Raw genomic sequence first — 22334 nt, 5'->3', positions numbered from 1 at the left:
ATAATGGATTAGATTTATCTGTGCTTTTCCAGACGCTCAAAGCGCTTACAGTGTGTCCATTATTCATTCACTCCTCATTCATGCTTGGTGACGGTGAGCTACGTTTGTAGCCACAGCTGCCCTGGGGCAGACTGACTGAGGCGTGGCTGCCAGTTCGCGCCTACGGCCCCTCTGACCATCACCGGGACATTCATACGCATTCATACACCAGTGGAGCCACACTGGAGGCAAGGAGGGTGAAGTGTCTTGCCCAAGGACACCACGTCAGTTGGCTGGGGGGAGCGGGGATCGAACCGCCGACCGTTCGATCATTGGACAACCCGCGCAACCGCCTGAGCCACTGCCGCCCTCAAATAAAATAAAAGAAAATAATAGGATAACAATACTGATAATAAAATAAAATAAGATATAACAATAAAATAAATGAAATGATTAAAACATAACTTTAAATATCATGAATATAGTAACAATAAAAAGGGTATTATATTAAAACATAAGTAATAGAAATATTTAGTCCGGAAATTAGATGAATTGATCAATAAATAATGAGTTAAAGAATTAAACAATCACAAAAGTCATGTTAAAGCCAGATTAAATTGAGCAGTTACATTTGTTAAAATATTCGTAAAGCAAAGTAAATAAAGTTTATAATAATTTAACATTTTATGGTGCAGAAAACTTTCATTACTTTTTGAAGTTTGTATTGTAATTCTTTTTATTTTGTTTTTATTTTGCTGACAGTCTCATATATGTGTACGTCACACATTTATTGTGAGTTGTCAGTTTCAAATATTTCCCAGAATGCATCACTGTCTTGTTCTCAAATGTTATGCTTGGGTGTTTACTGTTTTCTGCAGTAAATGAAGATTCTCTTCAGATCATTCTGACTCCTCTTCCTCTGCAGAGTTGATGAATAAACGGAAATTCTATGCAAACTTGATCTTTAGTCTAAAATGAGTTTCAACATCCAACAGTCTGTTGGTTCCTTTTTCTTCTTAAGAGAATTCAAGATCATTTTGTTCTTTCACCTCGTTTTCTTTATTTACACCTCTGTTTCCGTTCATGCTAATGGTGGAAAGAGGAAGAGTAACTTCTGCAAACTCCTCCTCTCCATTTACAGGATGGAAAGCAGCACTCTTTCTCTGAAACTCTTTCTGCAGCTCATGAACTCTGTGAAGAAAGGAACCCAGAGAGAGGAGACGCCATGAGTCTGACTGCAGCCCTGAGAGGATTTGTTGTTGTTCTTTGCTGGTTTGCAGGTAAAAATCTAACAACCTTAATGCTGCTGAGACCTAAAGAAACCTGGAAGCAGATATGGATGAATGGATGGATGGATGGATGGATGGATGGATGGATGGATGGATGGATGGATGGATGGATGGATGGATGGATGGATGGAGGGATGGATGGATGGATGGATGGATGGATGGATGGATGGATGGACGGATGGATGGATGGATGGATGGATGGATGGATGGATGGATGGAGGGATGGATGGATGGATGGATGGATGGATGGATGGATGGATGGATGGATGGATGGAGGGATGGATGGATGGATGGATGGATGGAGGGATGGATGGATGGATGGATGGATGGATGGATGGATGGATGGATGGATGGATGGATGAATGGATGGAGGGAGGGATGGATGCTGCAGGTTTGGGTGTTTTTCTCTACACTGTCATCTTCTATTTTCTCACTACACTCACTAAATGCTTCATTTTAATCTGTTACTTAAGGATTTTACCAAAATACACTTTGTATTATGTTGGAATAATTGGATTGTTAAAACTGTAACTGTCTTTTGTGTACAACCTTGAGTCAAATGTGGTTGTGAGCTGAAGCTTTATGCAGAAACTGAACCGATTTAGAATTCATTTAAAGTTGAACAGAAAATACAAAACGATCAATTCTTTCTATTATAACCAAATGTTCATTCATCCTAAAGTTGGTGATTTTCTCCTCAGAACTCACATTCTGACTCTGAGTGATGAGCTTGAGACTAAAATGCTTCAATAAACAGTTTTCATAAGCAGAGAAGAAACCAGATCAACAATTCCGTCTAAAACCAGTCAGACATTTACGTTCAGAAACTGGACTTCTTCCACAGACAGGATCTCTTGTACTCTGAGATATTATGGGATGCACCGTAGTCCTGAAGTTTGTGAGTTCACTCTGCAAAACAAAAATCTGCAACAATCTACAGAAACACAAGGATCTTTATTTCTGTCTATTAGTGAAAGATTTCAGTAACTTCTGAATAAAATAAATTAAAAAGTTGATTTTTTTTTAAAAAAAAAGTGATTTTGTAAGCAAATAAATTGAGAGTTGATTAAAATTAGATGGAAGAAAAAAATACTTGTTTCGTTTCATTCTGTTATTACAGTAAGCTGAAATAAACAATTATATGTAGTATATTATATGTAAAAGACTCAAAGTTAATAAATGTATTAAGGAAACATAAAAACCTTTAAAGACAGAGAGAAAAGAGGAGTTTTTCAGAGCAGAAGTGTTTCTCTAAAAGCTCTGATCAGACTGGGATCTTGTTGGTCTTCAGCAGTTCATCACATTAGTTTGTAGTTTTCTGTCTGGATTCTCTGTAACAAACTGATGATGAACAACTGAATAACTGCGGTTACTTCACTTTTTCTGACCCACAGTTGTTCAACTTTTACCATCTCTCCCCTCTCTCTTTATTCATCTCAAAGCGTGACAGAAGGTCAGAGCTGTAACCATGACAACGCTCAACGCTGTAGCATTTCTGGAAACTTCTGCTAAGATTTTGGTGTTTGTTTTACAAGTTTTGGTGTATTGAAAAAATAATACTTTATACTTAAACACTAAAAGAATAACAGATGACAATGATTCCGTTGGTTTAGATATTCTTTTTTATTTTTTATCTTCTAATCTGTTTTGTCCCTTTCGGGGTCACGGGGCTGCTGGAGCCTATCTCTGCCACTTGTGGGTGAAGGCAGGGGCCACCCTGGACAGGTCTCCAGTCTGTTGCAGGACCACAATCACACACCCATGCACACTCACAGTCACACCTACAGATAACTTAGAGTAGGTTTAGGTTGGCCAGTCCTGCTTCAGAATAACCAATTAACCTACAAAGCATGTTTTTGGACGGTGGGAGGAAGCTGAGGTACCTGGAGAAAACCCACGCATGCACGGGGAGAACATGCAAACTCCACACAGAAAGGTCCCCCATGGGTGTTCTGAACTAGGGGCCTTCTTGCTGTGAGGCAACCCCCCGCCCCCCCTCAGATTGCTCAGTGCTCATTGCTCACTATAATTTATTTCATGATCATAGTCCCATAAATAATAAAGGAGAACACAGAATACAGACGTTAAGAAGCAGTATAGGAAAAGTTACCATAGTTAATAAAAAATTAATTAATTAAAAGGATAATAATAAAAAAACAAGATAAAAACATTACTGATACATATCACACCATAAAACCTTAGTTTCAAGGACAAATAAAAAGACAGTCCCTCCAGTGTTTCCATACATTTGACTGGAATCGTATATCAGCAATAAATCAGTCAGAACATTTGTTGCATCAACTGCAGTTAAATTAAAATGTTTGAAATGTTTTTCTTTCTTCTTCAAAGTGATTCTGGTTTCTAATGTTTTTCAGGGATTCATAGTCAAACATGGGGAGTGGAATACGCCTCCAAACACATCTGTGCCTTTAAAGGATCCACAGTGGAAATATCCTGCACCTACACATACCCACCCAGGATAAGTTACAAGAAAACTGTTGTTCAGAGAGAATTCTGGTATGCTAAACTGAAGGACAAAAACCCACTGGACCTGAGAGAAGATCCTGACTATGCAGGCAGAGTCACATATCGCTGTTCTGAACAGAGCTGCTCACTGAGGATCAGTGGTCTGAGACTGAATGACTTTGCTGAGTACAAGTTCAGGTTTGAGACAAACCAACCTGATGGGAGTTTCACCGGTAAACCAGGAGTCTCTCTGACTGTAACAGGTAAACAGTTTTTTGAGTTTCAATGAAAAGTTTGCCATAAACATTACTTTACCTTTTTTTATATAATTTTTTGTTTCTGTAAATGAACTTGCACACAGATAGATTTCATGCAGCCTCCTGCTGCAGCAGATTTTTGTTACCTGTCTTTCATGGCTTAACTTTGCAAACAAAGATTAAGTTGAGGTTTGTCCACGACTATTGCAGGTACACTCACTCCATAAATAAAATAAAAATTAAGGAAACGACTAATAACTACTCCATTATGATACAATTGTCATTTTTTTATGTAAACTAATTATTGTCAACATGAGCTTGTTCACTTTATCACAGACTTGGAAGACATTGAAGCATTAAAACACTGAAGGTTATTTATTTTGGCTAAATGTGCTGCAGACATAATCAACACAAATCAAGTTGAATCCAGATGATAATATTTTAAACACACATTTCCAACAACTTTCATCCCCAGAATGCTGAAATTATTTATAATATTTAAAGTTATCTGTTGCTGGGAGGATTCTGCAGTTTAGTTCAGTTTTTCAGTTGTGTTTTTGATCATATTCTGTCCTCTATCAGTCACTCCAGGTTCATGCAAATCATCAGCTGTCTTTAAATTCTCTGCAGTGAGTAGAAGTGTCTGGTTTTGGTTCTACATTGTCAGGTCATCTGCTTTTTGTGTCTCCACAGATTTTGTCCTGTTTAGGTTTATTTATTAAATGCATAATTTTCTGCCACCAAACCCAGTTTCCTGCATGGACAGTCTTGCCTCTGATTCACTGATTAATGAAAACATTTTTTTTTCTGTGTCAGCGCCTCCAAACAATTTCTGGTTGTATTCATCCAGAAATGCACCACAGCACATGAGAAATGTAATTATATGTGATCTCATAACTTTAAGGTGACTTACTCTAATAACTTTCCTGATTATTTTCAAAGTTTGCAATAAAAAAATGACAGTAATCCTTCAATTTCAAAAATGTAATTGTATTCCAAATAAATTCTATTTTCTTTAGGCCATTTTTTTTTACTCACTGACAAACTAATCATAATTAGACATTTATTCTTCATTTATTCTAACTACAAGGTGGATTTGGAAATGATCATCATCCTCATCAATTCCTTCATTAAATATTCAGAAAGAGTTGAGAAATCTTGGTCAGACACCACAGGATCAATTTTTTCTCCATTTTAACCACAAATGTTCCAAGAAAACTTCCAGAAACTTCTGTGGTTAAACAATCTTCCTGGTCTTTGGATGAAAACTAAAGTTCTCTCATGGAGAAAAGAAGCTTTGCTTGAACTTGGTCCAGAAGAACCTGGTGATGACCCAGATTCATGCTGTTATGAAGTTTTTGAAGACATAACCTTCAGTCCAACAATATTGCAGAGAGAACAGTCCAAACCAAATTCTGAATCAGGCTGACCCATCTTTAGATCTGAAGAGACGCCATACCAATAACAGCCACTAGGGGCAGTCCAGCTCAGTCAATGCTGGAACAGCAGGTTGGAACAGTTTCCATGGTGATTGGTGAAATCTGTCACACATGACCTCGTTCAGCTGAACTAACGCTTGAACTCACCTCTCCCACTTCTACCTGGAGAGGTGGTCAAAGTGAAGCTGGATGAAGCTGGAGTTCATGATGATGATGCAACGTTTAAAGGAGTCAGAGAACAGAGTTAAATGTGGAACCTGGGTTCTACTCATGGGTTATCCATTTAGTCTAAGATCTTTTATTTTATTTTTTTCCTTTCTTAATTCTGTTTGGAACAGAATTTTGGTTTGTGTGTCATGTTATCCAGAATTTAGGGTTTAATATTAACTGTTTCTGATTTTCTGTATTTTTCCAGATCTCCAAGTGCTGAGTCAAAGAAAGAGGGAGTGCCAGAGTTATCCATGTGCATTGTTTGAGCTAACATGCCACAGCAGTTGTGTTCTTCCTCATTCTTCCTACGTGTGGTACATAAATGGTGAAATAATAACGGCTGGATCACAACAAAAGTACTCAACCTACCTTTACGCTGCAGACAGTGTTTCCTGTGCTGTAAGAGGACACGAGTCTTTCCACTCTCCTGCTGTGTGTAAGTTCACTAACAGTCTCATTCTAACTACATTCTGTTAAATCAGGGTGTCAAACATTTGTCTCATCTTGGGCCTGAACCAGAAGAATGCATCAAATGTTTTATATTTTTATATATACCCCCTTATTCAAAGGGAGAGGGTTAACATAAAGATAAACTCAAACTATGGACATTACTTTTTATTACAAACTATTTATGTTGGACAGATGAACTTTTAACTCATCCACTGAATTCTGCAACACAAAATGAAGCCAAAAACTGTGTGAGTGTTTTGATCTGAGTTAAATCTGTCCAATTCAACAACGCGCAGAAAATGACCATCAGGTGGGAAAAATATTTGGAGCTCTGCTGGCTCCACCCACCTGTCAATCAAAGAGACAAGTCCCTATGCATGCAAAAATTGGAGAAAATATTAATTTAAAAAAAGAATCTTTCCCTTCCAAATTGTCTTTTTTAGTAAATAACGGTAAAAGATTTAGAAACCAGATAAAACATTGGTATAATTTAGACTTTTTAACATGATAATAATTGGAGGTTTGTTCCTTTGGGCAACAATGTTACATTTCCTAAGAGGAGCTGCGACATTTGGTACTTCCTGATTTATATAATCTATGCAATTATGTATTTTATATTGATTTTATTTTTTACAATGTATTTTTTATCGATCAGTATTTTCATTGGTTGCCTCACATTTGTATTTTTATTGTATATCTTTTGCTTTGGAGGGAGACAATTTTTGACATCTGTCCAATGACAGCAGATGAAAAATAGCTGCTGGGCTCATTTAATGTGTACGGAACCCGTGTCCTGACATTAAGATATAAAAATATATCTTGTTCCCACAGGTTATTATGTCGTTCGCACGAAATACTATTCCATTCCTACAAGATACTATTCCGTTCCCTCGAAATGATTAACTCGTGCGAACGCAATAATTATGTCGTTCGAACGCAATAATTAATCCGTTCGAACGCAATAATTATTCACGTCATAAGTCATTCACGCGGATATGCTCTTTGTACGCCGGCAAAAGCCGCTTTCAGCTGTAACTTCCGTGTCTCTGTGACCCCCATTCGTTCAAAAAAGGAACATGAAAAACAAAAATGATCACTTTATTACTTTCTCAATGAATATAAGAAAAATATCAAAAGATTTATGATAACTAGGCTGCTTTGTCATACGATAGCTCCTGCTAGGCTACTACTAGCTCCGCCGCAGAGCTCTCTGATGTATGCCGGCATTTGGGCAACTGGCTGGTCTGTTGTCAGACAGCTGATATTGTAGTTTAGGGTCCAATAGGAATAATAATATTCAGGACTTGTCTTTTATTAACTTTAGCAGTCAGTCACTTTACATTCGAAGGCTATTAGGCTACATGCTAACTAACTAGCCGATCATTGAACCTGTTATTAATTTACGTCATAGATTTACAGCAGATACCTTCACATTTCTATCTGTGTGTGTCTCATTACATTGCATTGAAGACACGGAGGATGTTTAGAGAACAGATTTATTTATTTTAAAAAGCACAAAAGCATCCATCGTATTCACGTTCATTCACATGAGCGCCTTGGTCTCCTGGATCATTGACTACTTGTCAGACAGGCCGCAGTTTGTCTGGTTGGGCGGTGTCCTGTCTGACGTGGTGACAAGCAGTGTGAGGGCCCCACAAGGAACTGTGCTCTCTCCCTTCCTGTTCACTTTGTACACCAGTGACTTCCAGTACAACTCAGAGTCATTCCATATTCAGAAATTTTCTGATGACTCCGCGGTTATCTGCTGCATTAATGGTGTGCGGGAGGAGGAGTACAGGGATCTTGTGGATAAATTTGTGAGATGGGCCAGAGCAAACCACCTGCTGCTCAATGTGGAAAAGACCAGAGAGATGACGATGGACTTCAGGAAGAAACCACCAGCTTCCCAGCCTCTCAGCATCTTGGGCAGAGAGGTGGCAGAGGTAGAGGAGTACATGTACTTGGGAGTAACCATCGACAACAGACTGAGCTGGAAGAGCAACAGCACTGCTGTGTATAAGAAGGCCAGCAGCAGACTCCATTTCCTGAGGAGGCTAAGGTCCTTTTACCAGTTGTGGTAAAAGGTTCTTCTCGGTGGTTTGCTGGGGGGGCAGCATATCTGCTAGGGACAGTAATAGACTGAACAAACTGATCCGAAGAGCTGGCTCTGTAATTGGTTGCAAAATGGACACATTTGAATCAGTGATGGAGAGGAGGACTTTAAATAAGCTTGTATCCATCATGGATAATCCTGAGCATCCTCTCCATCACTGGATGGTCAGCGGAGCTCCTTCTCCAACAGACTAAGGCAGCTTCGCTGTCACACCAACCGCTTCAGGAGATCTTTCATACCTCACTCCATTGGACTCTATAACTTGTCATCCATGTGCAATAGATAAAGTCATTTATGGTCCGTCTATTTTCTCTCTCCTGATGTGGTACGCAATACGACTGTTCTAATTCACTGATGTTTCTTTCTGATTGATTGTTCTGGTTCTCTGTCATCTATTGTGTGTATGTTTGTATCTTGAGCCTAACGCGGACGCTGCAACAACTGAATTTCCCAAGCTGGGATCAATAAAGTATCTTTATCTTTATCTTATCTTATCTTATGATGATGATCTGTGGTACGCCCTCAGTCATCTTGCTGCAAAAGCCGCTTCCTGCCGCTACTTCCGTGTCTCTGTGAGCATTCAATAGGGGTAAAAATAAAAGTAAGAATGGTCGATCGGTAATTGTCTCGATGAAAATCTGAAAAATATCATATTAAGCTGCCTGCTTCGCCTAATGCACTTACCATTAGCTCGTAGCATAACAACAATAGCAGTACGTCACGTTTCCCAGCATGCTTTTCAGCCAATCGTTGGTCTAGTTGATTACACCTCGGTTACAGGGACACGGTGATTTAACGCCTCGTGACTAAACAAAGGGCACCAATGTGAGTGTGCACACCAACGCGAAAAAACGCCACGCGTCAAAGCGTCACTTTTTAAAAAAAAATGCCTCGGGTTCGTTTTTTTGGTTTGACGTGCCGCATCAAAAACTCTACGACCAATGAGAATGGCGCTTTTGCACACGTGTCTGGAGCTTCTGAAGTTACAGTAAAACACAACTTGAGGTCGCTCAAACACAAAACTGCCTTTCTGAGCACAAATACCAGCGAAGAAGATAGACGCCGAGTAGCGTCTACACTGCTGCAAAGAAATAATGACGGACATTCTAAAATATCCCCGAAAACACTCATGATACATTTTCAGCTCTTGTACCAGTCGATAAAACTCCCCATGTTCTTCTCTTCTCGTAACTATGGGATGTACCCAAAATCGGCGTCTTTCATCATTCAACAGAACAATAATTTCTTCATCCCTGGAACTGGAGCTACTGGTGCTTGAAATATTCATGTTTTATTTGTATGATTCTGACAAGCGCGTAAATACTTGCTCTCTTCTTCTGAGCGAAAAGCGACTTTAAGAAGCGTAAAGTTGCGCAGCGCCACCTTGTGTACAGGAGTATTTCTGTTTTACATTAAGCGCCATCTAATGTCAGGGAATGAAATTGCATGTCCGCTCGGCTCATCGTCAGCGAAAATCGCCTGGGTGTGAACACAAAAAACGTGGCGAAAAACGCTGGCGAATAACGCCTGGCGAATATTCGTCCCGGTGTGTACGGGCCTTTATTCCTCCACGGCAGTGTTGACGCTACTTGGCGTATATCTTCTGCGCCGTGACGTTTGTGTGCGCAGCAAGACAGTTTTGTGTTTGAGCGCCCCCAAGTTGTGTTTTACTGTAACTTCAGAAGCTCCAGAAACGTGTGCAAAAGCGCCATTCTCATTGGTCGTAGAGTTTTTGGTGCCATTTGTTTAGTCACGAGGCGTCAAACGTCGGCGAATATCGCGCGCGAAATTCGTCCCGGTGTGTACGGCCCACTGAAAGAAGCATCTGTGCCTTCAGAGGATCAACAGTGACCATTTCTTGTTCTTTTCAAAGTGAAAGCTCAGATTCATCAGATTACTGGTTCAGTGTTCGTGGTCAGCAGAGCTACTACCAGAACACTGGAGGACATGATTCATCTGAAATTCGGTTTCAAGTTAAAAATGATCAATATCAGTCAAGTCTGACCATCAGTGACCTGACAGACAGTGATGCAGATGAGTATCGGTTTAAAACAACATGGTGGGGCAGAGATTTCCCTGGAACAACTCTAACTGTTGTTGGTACAGATGAACACAAACCTGTCATTACTCTACATTTTAGTTACAGTTGTCAAAGTATATTTTATCCATGATGTTCTTTGTGTTGTCAGGTCCTCGTGTGCAGGTGATCCGGTCTGGACTGGAGCTGGTTTGTCACAGCAGCTGTTTTCCTCGGCATCACCTTTCCTTTGTGTGGTTCATGAATGGACAGGAAGTTCAGGGAGAAACTTCTGATTATTACAGAAAACCTGTTTCTCCTGAAGCCTCCTACTCCTGTTCTTACCAGGGTCACCGCTCACCTGAAGTCTGTAAGTCCAAATCAACAGTGTCTTCTGTCATCGCCTCTGTCAAAAGCAGTTTGCTTATGAAACAAACGTATTGAGTGTAGACTTTATGCTTTAAAAACACAGAAACAAATCATGATTCAGTTACTTTAAAGTTTTTAAATTAAATTAATATTATTGGACTGAAAGAATTCTGCAAAAATGATGACAGTTATCTGAAACCTTTCTTAGCTTTTTCTCTGATAAAAATATATTTTATTTTTTGGATAATAAGTTGCTCTGGAGTTTTAGTTGCAGCAGCAAAAAGATGCATAATAGAGAAAAAAAAATATAAGTTACACTTTTGGGAGAAAATTACGACCAAACAAACAACAAATATATCAGCCTATTTTTGCTTTAAACAAAAAATCAAATATGCTATAAGTCGCACCTGAGTATAAGTCGCACCCTGCACACTTTTCTAAGGACATTGATTGAAAATACCATCTGACATTAAACCGGTCTGTGGCCAAAAAAAGTGAAGTGAGCTCGAGTCAGTGGTTTGTTTTCTGTGATCATGGAGAGACGAGAATTTCAACCTGAGACTTAGACTTGAATCACGTTTAAGTTTCATGAATTTGTAACTTGACTCAGGATTTAACTTTAAGGATTTGAGATTCAAGACTTTGGAAAAAATGGAATTTTTCCCACTTTCTTTATCTCAAGGAGGTTGGTGTCAGATCTAAAGAAAATGATGTTTTGTGTGTTATAGTATGACGACTTGTTATATAAAATGGCAAAATTACAATTCATAAAAATAATACATCATTTTTATAATTAAGTTTTAAGATTTAATTTGAAAACAGCTGAACATTCAAGTCTAGACTTTGACTTCCTTAAAAGGACCTGTGAGAATTTCTGTGACCATGTCAAACCTAGTCTACTTTATCCACGATACTTTCTCTGACGTATAGATAAAAACTGATTAACAAGTGTACTTATGGTGGAAAATCTGTGAAGAAGTATAGCCGTGTTAACCCTTTAACATTAAATATGTTGCAGTGGACATCTTAAATAACAAACACTCTTTGACGTAACTCTAGACTGTTTACATGATCAACGTGAATCAGATTAATCTGACATGGAGAAAATTGAATTTTCAAATTGAAACTATATCAATATTAGACACATTAAGTTAGTCATGTGGTGCATAGAATTGAAAAGTTCATTTTCTCTGCTTCAAAATAAACTGGAATTATGTTAATTGTGTAAATAGTTGTAGTTACAATAATTGAAATAATGTCAAACTTGAGCTAAAGCTCCAGTGTTAAATGATTAATCCTGAATTTAACTTTGATTAGTTTCATCAGAAAACTTGCAATATCTCATTAAAAATAAATTCTGATTATTATGTTTATTTTAAATAATCTAAAATCTGAAGCATTCAGGCATCAATCAGTTTTCATGTAAACCCGCTTAAAAGCAAATGGTGGTGAGTTTAAGTTGGATCAGGAGAATCCAAGTCTAGATTGAACACAAATGATAAAAGAGTTCAGTAAAATAAATAGCTGCAAGTATAGTTCCATCAACCTACTAAAACAGGAGGTTGGTGGAACTACCGGACCAGGGTTGCTCTGCTCTGGCTCAGAGGAACTGTGGAAGCAGACGGGAAGTTGATCACTCCAGAAATCAGAATCAGAATGCAGTTTTTCTTGACTGGTTCAAGTAAACCAGATGCTGCAGGAGGAGAAGGAGCCTGAAGAACTGAGGACCACCAAGCAGCAGTTAACATAGAGACAGACCCAAAGTGTTTAAAGCTGCTTGACTCTCATCTTTGTGTGACATGTTACTTTTTAGTTGTATATCTCTTTACATGCATGTGTGTTTGTACATGGATGGATAAGATATTCCTTTATTAGTCCCACAATGGGGAAATTTCCTTGTTGCAGCAGTAGTACAGGAACAGAGAGCGAAATATAAAGAAAAAAGAAAAACTATGAAGTCAATATACACATACATTTCCAAAAGAATTGCACAGGATGACCTTATGTCAGTTATTGCACAGGGTAAAAGAAATATGACAGAGCCGATGATGTTGCTTAACGTGGGTCACTGGGAGCAGCTAAGGTTGTACAGTCTAACGGCAGCAGGTAGAAACGACCTGCGGTGTCGCTCCTTCAGACACTTAGGATGTCTCAGTCTGACCCTGAAGGAGCTGCACAGTGAGGACACAGACTCATACATGGGGTGGCCGTCGTTCTCCATCATGGATGATAGCTTAGCTACCATCCTCCTCTCTCCCACCTCCTGCATTGAGTCCAAAGGCAGCCACAGAACAGAGCTGGCCTTCTTCACCAGCTTCTCCAGCTGCTTCCTGTCCGCTGCCGAGATGCCGCTGCACCAGCAGACCGCTCCATAAAAGATGGCTGATGCCACCACAGAGTCATAAAAGGTCTTTAGGAGTGATCCCTGCACTCCAAAAGACCTCAGTCTCCTCAACAGATAAAGCCTGCTCTGTCCTTTTTTGTACAGTGCTTCTGTATTGTGTGACCAGTCCAGTTTATTGTTGAGGTGAACACCCAAGTACTTGTATGAATCCACTCTCTCAATGTCCCTTCCTTGGATGTTCAGGTGCTAATATAGAGTGAGTATGCCTGTGAAAGTCTACCACCAGCTCCTTGGTTTTCCCTGCATTAATCTGGAGGTAGTTCTGCTGGCACCAGTCCACAAAGTTCTGAATCAGCTCTCTATACTCTCTGTCATCATCATCCGTGATTAGTCAACGGCAGAATCGTCCGGGAACTTCTGCAGGTGACAAGATGCTGAGCTGGACATGAAGTCTGCGGTGTAGACAGTGAACAGGAACGGAGCCAGAACTGTTCCCTGCGGTGCTCCTGTGTTACAGACGATCATGTCAGACTCACAGTGGCGAGACCTCACATACTGCCGTCGGTTTGAGAGGTAGTCCAGCATCCGTTGCAACGTTGTTCTGCTGCAGCTTCTCCTCCAACTTCCTCTTGTAGCTCATCTTTCCCTGTCTGATGTTGCGTCTCAGCTCCTTCTGTGCAGCCCTCAGCTCCTATTTGTTGCCTGATTTAAAGGCCCTCTTCTCCTCCTTCAGGAGAGCCTTTATCTCAGGAGTAATCCATGGTTTACTGTTGGAGAAGCAACATACTTTCCTGGTGGGTACGGTGTTCTCCACACAGAATTTGATATAGTCCGTTATACATTCTGTTAGACAGTCAATGTCCTCCCCATGTGGACCACACAGTTCCTCCCACACTGTAGAGCCTCCTCGGTCTCATCAGTCCATGTCCTCACTGTGCGGTAGACAGCTGGTTGCCTGCATACACAGGGTTTGTACACAGCCAGGAGATGAACCAGGCTGTGGTCAGATCTTCCTAGGGGGGGGGGGCAGTGCAATTGAAGTGTATGCCTCCTTGGAGTTGGCATACAGTAAGTCCAATGTTCTGTTGTCTCTGGTGGGACATGAGACGTATTGGGAGAGTGTTGGTAGTGTGGATGATGGAGGGGCATGGTTGAAGTCTCCAGAGATCAGAAGAAGGGCAGTAGGACTCTGGGTTAGAAGTCTATTCACCACAGAGTGCAGGACATCACATGCATCATCACTATTAGCAGAGGGGGGGATGTACGTAGCAATCACGATGAAATGCAAGAACTCCCTCGGCAGGTAGAATAGCCTCATGCTAACGGCTAGCAGTTCATGTTCTCAGATTCTCCAAAAGCTCCAGCAGTACAGATGTTTCCCTCTGGTTTATTGTCTGTGAACCTTCATGAGCTTCATTTTTTGTCTTCCAGATGCTCCAAAGTCCGTTTCTGTATCCATGAGTCTGACTGAGATTATGGAGGGCAGTTCAGTGACTCTGACCTGCAGCTGTGATGCTAATCCACCAGCTAAATTCAGATGGTACAAAAACAACCAAACTCTGCTCCTTGAGGATCAAAGTCTGATCCTCAGGTCCGTCCAGCGTTCTGACTCCAGAAAATTCCACTGTGTAGCTGAGAATGAACTTGGGGAATTAGCATCTGACCAAGTCTTCATAAATGTGGAATGTGAGTCCAACAAAGGAACCAGAATAAATCTTCAGACCTTTCTCATGTTTGACCTTCACTAAATAACTTGAATTTTTATGTCCAGATCCTCCAGAAACCTCCTCTGTGTCAGTGAGTCCCTCTGCTGAGGTCCTGGAGGGCAGTTCAGTGACTCTGACCTGCAGCAGTGATGCTAACCCAGCAGCTAAATACACCTGGTTCAAAGACAACAGAACTCTGCTTTCAGAAGACAAAGTTCATTTCTCCTCCATCAGGTCTGAACACTCAGGAAATTACAGCTGCAAGTCTGAGAACAAACATGGACAAAGCAGCTCGACTCCTCTGCTCCTGGATGTTCAGTGTAAGTTTAGACTCTGGTTTAGAGATTTAGGTTTTCTTTGACTGAAAGTTTCTAGAAGTTCATGTTTTTGTTTCTTCACAAATCTCAGATCCTCCCAGGATTCCCTCAGTGTCAGTGAGTGTCTTTGGTAAAATCTCTAAGGGCAGTTCAGTGACTCTGACCTGCAGCAGTGATGCTAACCCAGCAGCTAACTTCTCCTGGTACAAGAAGGATGAAGACTCACCAAAAGCATCTGGACCAAACTGGACCATCAGTGATTTCAGAGCTGAACACAGCGGCTTTTATTACTGTGAAGCAGAGAACAGAAGAGGAAGTCTGAACTCCAGTTTACATCTGATTGAAACAGAAACAGGTTGGTTCATTCTTCTGGACAAACTGATGGTTCTTTTTTAAAAAATGTGTCTCTTCTGACATAATCTCTGCAAATTACAACATCCTTAATCCATCTAAGGCCTTAGTTCCAAGTGTCCTTACAGGTGAATACAGGCTGTCTGTGGAAGAACGTTCAGACCTGTACAGAGCACACAGGTGGCCCAAATATATCAAGGTCATAGACCGCTTGGTCAACCCATAGAGAAAATGTTAATGCAGATTTTACTACAGACATGCTGCAGGCAACAGGTCATAGTGAGCACTTGTACACCCTGTGGGGGTAAGTAAGGGTCTGGTAGGCGAGATGCAGGCGTGTCACAGAGATTTCTCATTTTTTAACCCCCCCAAATCCTGCACCTGTATGGGGTCAACAACCCCGTTCATGTGACTTTAGGTTTTCAGAGTTTAATTTTGTCTTTCCAGGTTCATGGAAATCAGCAGCAACTGCAAAGACCACATTTGCTGTTTTGTTGTTTGTCTTTATCCCCGCCTTTCTTTGGATCAGGTAAAGAACTATTTAGTAAATGTTTGGACTGAAGTTTACATTCATGCGTCTTTTAATGACTTTGTCCTTTTTTGACCGTCAAAACCAGAAAAAACAGGCGTGTCACAGAGCAGCAGGAGAAGAGAGCTGCCAACAGAACTCAGGTAAGAAAGGTTAGCTTTGTCTTTGTGAGGCGTCCTTCAGTCAGACAGCATCCACCAGAGAGCCCACAAATACAGATGTGCAACTCATCTCTATCTGTCTGCATGCAGCAGAAGCTAGAGATGAACAAACATTAACATCATATGAAGTAGCAGGTCCTTAAGGAAATATCTAAAATAATGTATCCTTTAAAAAAAGGGTCATTGAACCATGTTTATTTCCCAGTCAAGAGGTTTGAAGGGATTCTGATGTAAAATAGATGATTTCACAGCAAACAGCCTCATGAAGATGAGAGTTGAAGTCCAGGTGGGGAAGGTGTGAGTTTGTGGATCTTCTCGTCCTGCAGCTCAACACGAGTCCAGACATCAACAGTCCATCTGCAGAAACAGAAGCAGCAGAAGAGCAGCTTGAGCTTCATTACAGCAGCATCCACCTCTCTGAGAACCAGGAGGAATGTCTGTACCCCAACATCAGGAGAAATCCCAAACCCAGACAGAGACCAGAGGACAACTCTGTTGAATACTCTGCAGTTGGATTCAAGAAATCTGCTGAAGCTAAAAAGTGAGCAACTTTCATGACAACCAGGTTTATTTTCTTTAGAAACTGGCAAATTAATTAAACTTTATCTACTTTTTCTTACAGAACAACAGAAGCTGAACATTCAGAGGATTTTGCTTTTTACAGCACCGTCAACAAAGTCTCATCCTGATGCAGGAAATTCAGATTTACCTTCACCTTCTGCTGTTATTGACGTGTTTGATTTAAGAAGATTCTCAGCTTGGTCACTTTTTCTCTTAAATGATTCATGAATAACACAACAATCCAATATAATCAGGAGAACCAACTGTTTTTTTTTATAAAATTACTTTCACTTAAATATGTTTTTTAGGATGATTTTTTTCTGTGAGGTTATTACAAACAGAAACATCTGCATTATTGTTGTGCCGGCTTGGTCATTATTCCACACAGACGAGAGGCACTAGAGTTCCTGCACTGCTGTTAATGTGGTTTTCTTTTCTTCAGACTTTATTCTGCATCAACATCGTAGAACTAGCAAACATAAGTAATGAATAACTATAGCACGTACCTTCACACAAATAATGCACAAAAGAATACAAATACATACAACTTTGGCCTGCTAATGAGCCAACCGGAGAACTAAACACAATCAATCTTCTTAATTGCTCTCATAAGGTTGTCTGTCTGTCGTGCTGACTTCGCATCTGCTGTTTAGTTGAAAACACAAAGTGCTTCCTAAACCTTCCAACTACCCCTGGCTGCAGCCTGCAGAATTGCTTAACATAGTGGAATGCTGAAACGCTGTGGAATGTTACCCCCGCCCACGTTGAGCCCGTTAACCCCGCCAACGTTGAGCCACTCTGCTCCAACCATTTGCTGAACTCAGGTAATCTAAACAGATAAATACTCTTCAAAATGAAATATTACTGCTCCTACAGCTCCATTAATATGATAGAAAGTGCAGAAAATACAAATATTTAAATCTACAAATTAAAGTAGAAATAATTTACGTTTTCAGTGTCACTGTGGCAGAGCGCCCTCTGCTGGCTAAATAAAGAACTACTCACACATCAACTGCTGCAATTGTCCTGAGAATTTCTGTTTCAGTTCAGATTTAATTCAAGTTTGCAGAGGTCTTCACGGCGCTCTCACTTCATCGTAGACCTCATGCATCAGCCAGGACGCCTGCTGGACGTCAACACACCGGCTGCCCAGCAATATCAGACCATTTAGAAGCAGAGGGTCAGTGATGACATTCTGCTGCTGTTTGGAGCAAATAATAAAAGTCAAAACCAGAAATGTTTTTTTCATTTTCAAAATGAGGTTGCATTTTTGGACCCATATTAAAATTAAAAATCAATCCACCAAAATGCTTTTTCATTTTCTTTTTCAACATCTCTTATTCTGTCACTTAATTAAAATGATAATGAAAATGTTATTTGACATTTCATTTTCAAAAAGTTCTCTGGTAAATGTGTAGTAAAATTCATTTAGAAATGTCTAATTTGACAATTAAAATGGATTAACAGAAATGATTTTTAATTTTCAAAATGTAGCTGCATCAAATGACTCAAAATGAAAAATCAATATTTCAAAATGCTTTTTCATTTCCTACTTAAAAAACTCTTATTCTGTGTCATAATTAAAACGAAAATGCAGAGAGGGGATTGCATTTTCATCTTAACATCCACCCTGCGAACATTGTAGCAATATTCAATTTGAAAAAGCATTTCCAGAGGGGAGGCGGGGCGATGACGTCACTGCTTTCTCCGTCTGTCCGGCTGCTAACAGACTCATGCTAGCAGCAGTGTAGCTTTGTGTTAGCGGCAGAGGAGACAGCTTTGTGATGGTTGTGAACTTCTGATGATTGAACACAGCTTCTCAGGACTACGTAGCAGTATTTACACCTTCTGTGGTCCTCCTCCAGATGCACCGCGGACAAGCTTTTGTTCTTTGATCTTTTCATTATGTATTACAGGGGTTCTATTATATTTTCTATGTTTTTGTTATTATGCATTTAATGGATTCTATATATGCATGTATATTGAATTACAGAAATATGCTTGATTCCTGCCTTCAGTAGCAGATAATATGTACAGAGGTCACCAGTAGGCCTGTTTTTGACTTTTACTCTCTGTTTTCTTTCTGTACTGGAGTGTTTCTGGAGCCACAACACCTGCAATGCAGGCTAGACAAACACACCATTCTGATGACGTATTTAGTATGTTTTCATTTTCCCTTACTGAATAATAAAATCTCATTTTTGCCTTGAGGACAGAGAGAGCGGACAGCCACAGATAGTCACTTACTGTGAGGGGGGGGGAGGGGTCTAAGGGCAGGAATGAAAGTTTAGGTTAGGTTAGTCTGTTTTGTTAAAGTTTAGTATCATCCTAATGCATTCTATGTATTCATGATCATGATTTTGATGGTATGTTTATCTTACAAATACCGGTACAAAGTCAATTGAGACGTCTGTAGTTCGAATTTGCACTATATGAGTATATATTTGCTGAGTGGTGTGGGAGCCCCACAGGGCACTGTGCTCTCTCCATTTCTGTTCACCTTATAGTCCTCAGATTTTCAGCACAACTCAGAGTCATGTCACCTACAGAAATTCTCTGATGACTCTGTGGTTGTGGGGTGTATAAACGGTGGACGGGAGGAGGAGTACAGGAGGCTGGTGGACGGATTTGTGGAGTGGGCTGGAGAGAATCACCTGCTGCTCAATGTGGACAAGACCAGGGAGATGGTGATCGACTTCCGGAGGAAAAGGACAGTCTTACAACCCCTCTGCATCCTGGGCAGGGATGTGGAAGTGGTGGAGGATTACAAATACCTGGGTGTGACTATCGACAGCAGACTGAGCTGGAGGAGCCACAGTTCTGCTGTGTACAAGAAGGCCTGCAGCAGACTCTACTTCCTAAGGAAGCTGAGCTCCTTCAATGTGTGCAGCAAGATGCTGGAGATCTTCTACCAGTCTGTGGTAGCCAGCACCTTGTTCTCCTCCGTGGTCTGCTGGGGAAGCAGCACTGTGGTCAGTGACACCAACAGACTGAACAACCTGATCAGGAAGGCGGGTTCTGTCATTGGTGCAAACAGGACACATTTGAAACAGTGATGGAGAGGAGGTCACTGAACAGCCTCCTTTCAATCATGGACAACCCAGAGCATCCTCTCCACCCCGTTCTGGACAAACAGCAGAGCTCCTTCTCTAGGAGGCTCAGACAGCTCCGCTCCAAAACTGCCCCGTACCAAAAGTCATTCATACCCAATGCAATAACCCTGTACAACAACACACAATGCAAAAGATAACCTTTGCACATTTTTATTATCTATTTATTTAGTTGTTTTCTATTTTGCACATTTCTTTTGCACATCTTTTTACCTGCACTGTTCTGTAAATAGCTTTTTAAATTATATTACCTTGATGTTTGCATTTATGCTACATTTTCTTGTTCTTGCTTTTTTCTATTTAATTCTAAGTCTTTTTTTCCCTCTGCTGTCAGTTGCTATGGTGACAAACAAATTTTCCACGTGTGGGATCAATAAAGTATTTCCGATTCTGATATATAAAAAAATATATTGAATTGAATTAGGGAATTTATACCGTGATTGCTGTCTTCTTATGCCTTTTACAAGTTTCCATATGCATGTATTAGGGAGTTAATAAATTTAATCTGCCCTCACAGACCCAGAGAAAGTATGTGTGGCCGACTTTTATCCTTGGACGCGCTTAAAATACGTGCGGGCAAATATGGAGCAATGTGGATTGTTTCTGCGTGCATTAGAAAGGGCCAAGGGCCAATTTCCACCGGTCTGTGTGTTTGAATGTACGTAAGTAAATGCAATTAATCTCCTTTAGGATATGTACAATCGTGTCTTAAGAATTTTCTTTAGGAAAATGCTCCCTTTTATATTTAGCTACAGGAGAAAAGGGCAGACTGAGCAAAGCTGCTGAATGTAACATTAGTTATATTCTACAGTCTCTTGGAAATAAAGTTTAACTTTACCTGTCATTTATTGATCAATGGTTTACTGTTTTATGTAAAATTATATCACAATATAAACTAGAAGAAGCTGCATTTCCAGAAGAAAATGCAGGGTTGAATGCTGTATTGCTAAATGAAAGCAGAAATAAGAGGAAAAAGCTGAACATTGTAAAAGTAAAATGTCTAAAATAGGTCAAACGTTGTAGAAGGAGTTGAGCACGAAAGCTGAAATTGTTGAAAAAATGGATGAACTGTCCTGGAAAATCCTGGAATATCTAAAATGGCTAAAAGTGCTTGCATTGGAATCAGCATCAACTGACTCAAAAAAACACATTGTTTGAGAGTATCATATTGGTAAAAGCTGCATGTTCTAAGTTGATAGAAAATCCACTTTTTTCAAAATGGCAGCTTTTCTATTAATTTGATCTCCATAGCAACCATTTTATGTTTGGGTCGGCATGGGATGACGAACAAAACGACGTCAGTTTCAGACAAATCGGAAAAAGTAAACCTTTGGACGTCCTTAGCAACGAAGTTTGTTTGCTGACCACGCCCACACTCCTTATATGTCCAGATCCAGTGAATGTCAATATGTTCAGTTCCAGACATGGATGAAGTTTATTGCAATATTTGCTTCAAATTTGGTCAAAAAATGGCCACCAAACAGTGGGTTGTGTCGACATCCCATAATTATTTCTAAACCTATTTTATAGTCCAAAGCCTTGTGATTATTTTAACATTTCAACGGTGTCTCTAGCTAAAGGCATGTAAAAGAAGAAACAAAGGTTTTCAAGGATTCTCAATGTTTTTCAATTAAGCAAAAATCTTGGAAAATCCTGGAATATCTTGAAAATTTCAAGGATATGAAGGACAAAATTCATAGCTGAAAGGAATAAGCTGAAAGAGTTGAACATTGAAATAGTAGAAGGGTTAAAATAGGTGAAAGTTTGAAGAAGTTTAAAAATTGCCTCACATTTTGGCACAAAATGTCCTTCAAACCGTATGTAGTGTTGCCATCCCATAATAAGTTCAAAACCTATGTTGAAGTCCAAAGCCTTGTGAACATTTCAATATTTGAACGGTGTCTCTACCCAAAAGAATGTTAAAGTTACAATTGTTTAAAGAAGCAAAGGTGTAGCCAATGGAGCAAAAATATTGGAAAATCCGGGAATATCTGGAAAAGTTCAAGGATTTGAAGGACAAAATGTCATAGCTGGAATAAGATGAAAGAGCTGAACATTTTAATAGTTGAATGGTTAAAATAGGTGAAAAATTGTAGGAGTTAAGTGCCGAAAAACGGTGGAAGATAGCATAAGAGGAAAACAAAGGGTTGAATATATAATGTATCACATCTAAGTTCCACAGATATTGTGTAATAACTTTTGTGTATTTATGCTCAGTCTCACACAACTCGAGGAGTGTATTGTCTCAGGTGGGTTAAACATGGAAAGTAAAACCCCTGACCTCATGCTAGACGTGCATGTGAAGCCAAAAACGTAGATTTAGCAGCCAATAGGACTGACATTGATGTGTGTCATGGCGGGCCCCACCCACCCATGGATCAGGACCCCCCAGGACAGTCACTACCTGATCGTTTCACTCTGACATTTGGTTCTGTTGTTTGCTATGATATAAGTCACAACCTAAAATTGCTAAAAGCGGACTTTAAAACTTGTTTTAATAAAGTGGGTCATAAATACAAAAGCAGTAATCAAACTACTAAAACTACTTCAGCAAAGCCTGACCCCCCCCCACCCCTCCATATTTATGAGAACACACACATTGGGGGGGATTCCTGCCCCAAAACAACGGACAGAAAGGGGGATGGAAGGAAAGGGGGGGCTATATT

The 22334-nt window shown here is 40.0% G+C and overlaps 1 protein-coding gene across 3 annotated transcripts; it reads left to right on the top strand.

Annotated features, from left to right (window-relative positions):
- Positions 1–1091: 1091 nt before the first annotated feature.
- Positions 1092–17158, top strand: LOC105358244 (B-cell receptor CD22-like). 3 transcript variants are annotated; one of them, XM_023956951.1, is made up of 12 exons: positions 1092–1259; positions 3644–3997; positions 5846–6076; positions 10393–10590; positions 14365–14619; positions 14705–14959; positions 15048–15067; positions 15167–15311; positions 15755–15836; positions 15925–15979; positions 16324–16538; positions 16620–17158. In XM_023956951.1, the coding sequence occupies exons 1-12, from the start codon at positions 1205–1207 to the stop codon at positions 16684–16686; spliced, it is 1932 nt and encodes a 643-aa protein (XP_023812719.1). In that variant the 5' UTR covers positions 1092–1204; the 3' UTR covers positions 16687–17158. The 3 variants fall into 3 exon arrangements, with proteins under 3 accessions (XP_023812719.1, XP_023812675.1, XP_023812635.1); XM_023956907.1 differs by having other exon boundaries at positions 15048–15073; XM_023956867.1 differs by having other exon boundaries at positions 1093–1259; positions 15048–15311.
- The last annotated feature ends 5176 nt before the right edge of the window (positions 17159–22334 follow it).

This window comes from Oryzias latipes, chromosome 1 (assembly GCF_002234675.1).
Source record: "Oryzias latipes chromosome 1, ASM223467v1".
Classification (NCBI taxonomy): Eukaryota; Metazoa; Chordata; class Actinopteri; order Beloniformes; family Adrianichthyidae; genus Oryzias; species Oryzias latipes.
The sequence above is the reverse complement of the archived record's forward strand: the minus strand, read 5'-3'. Positions and strand labels throughout refer to the sequence as shown.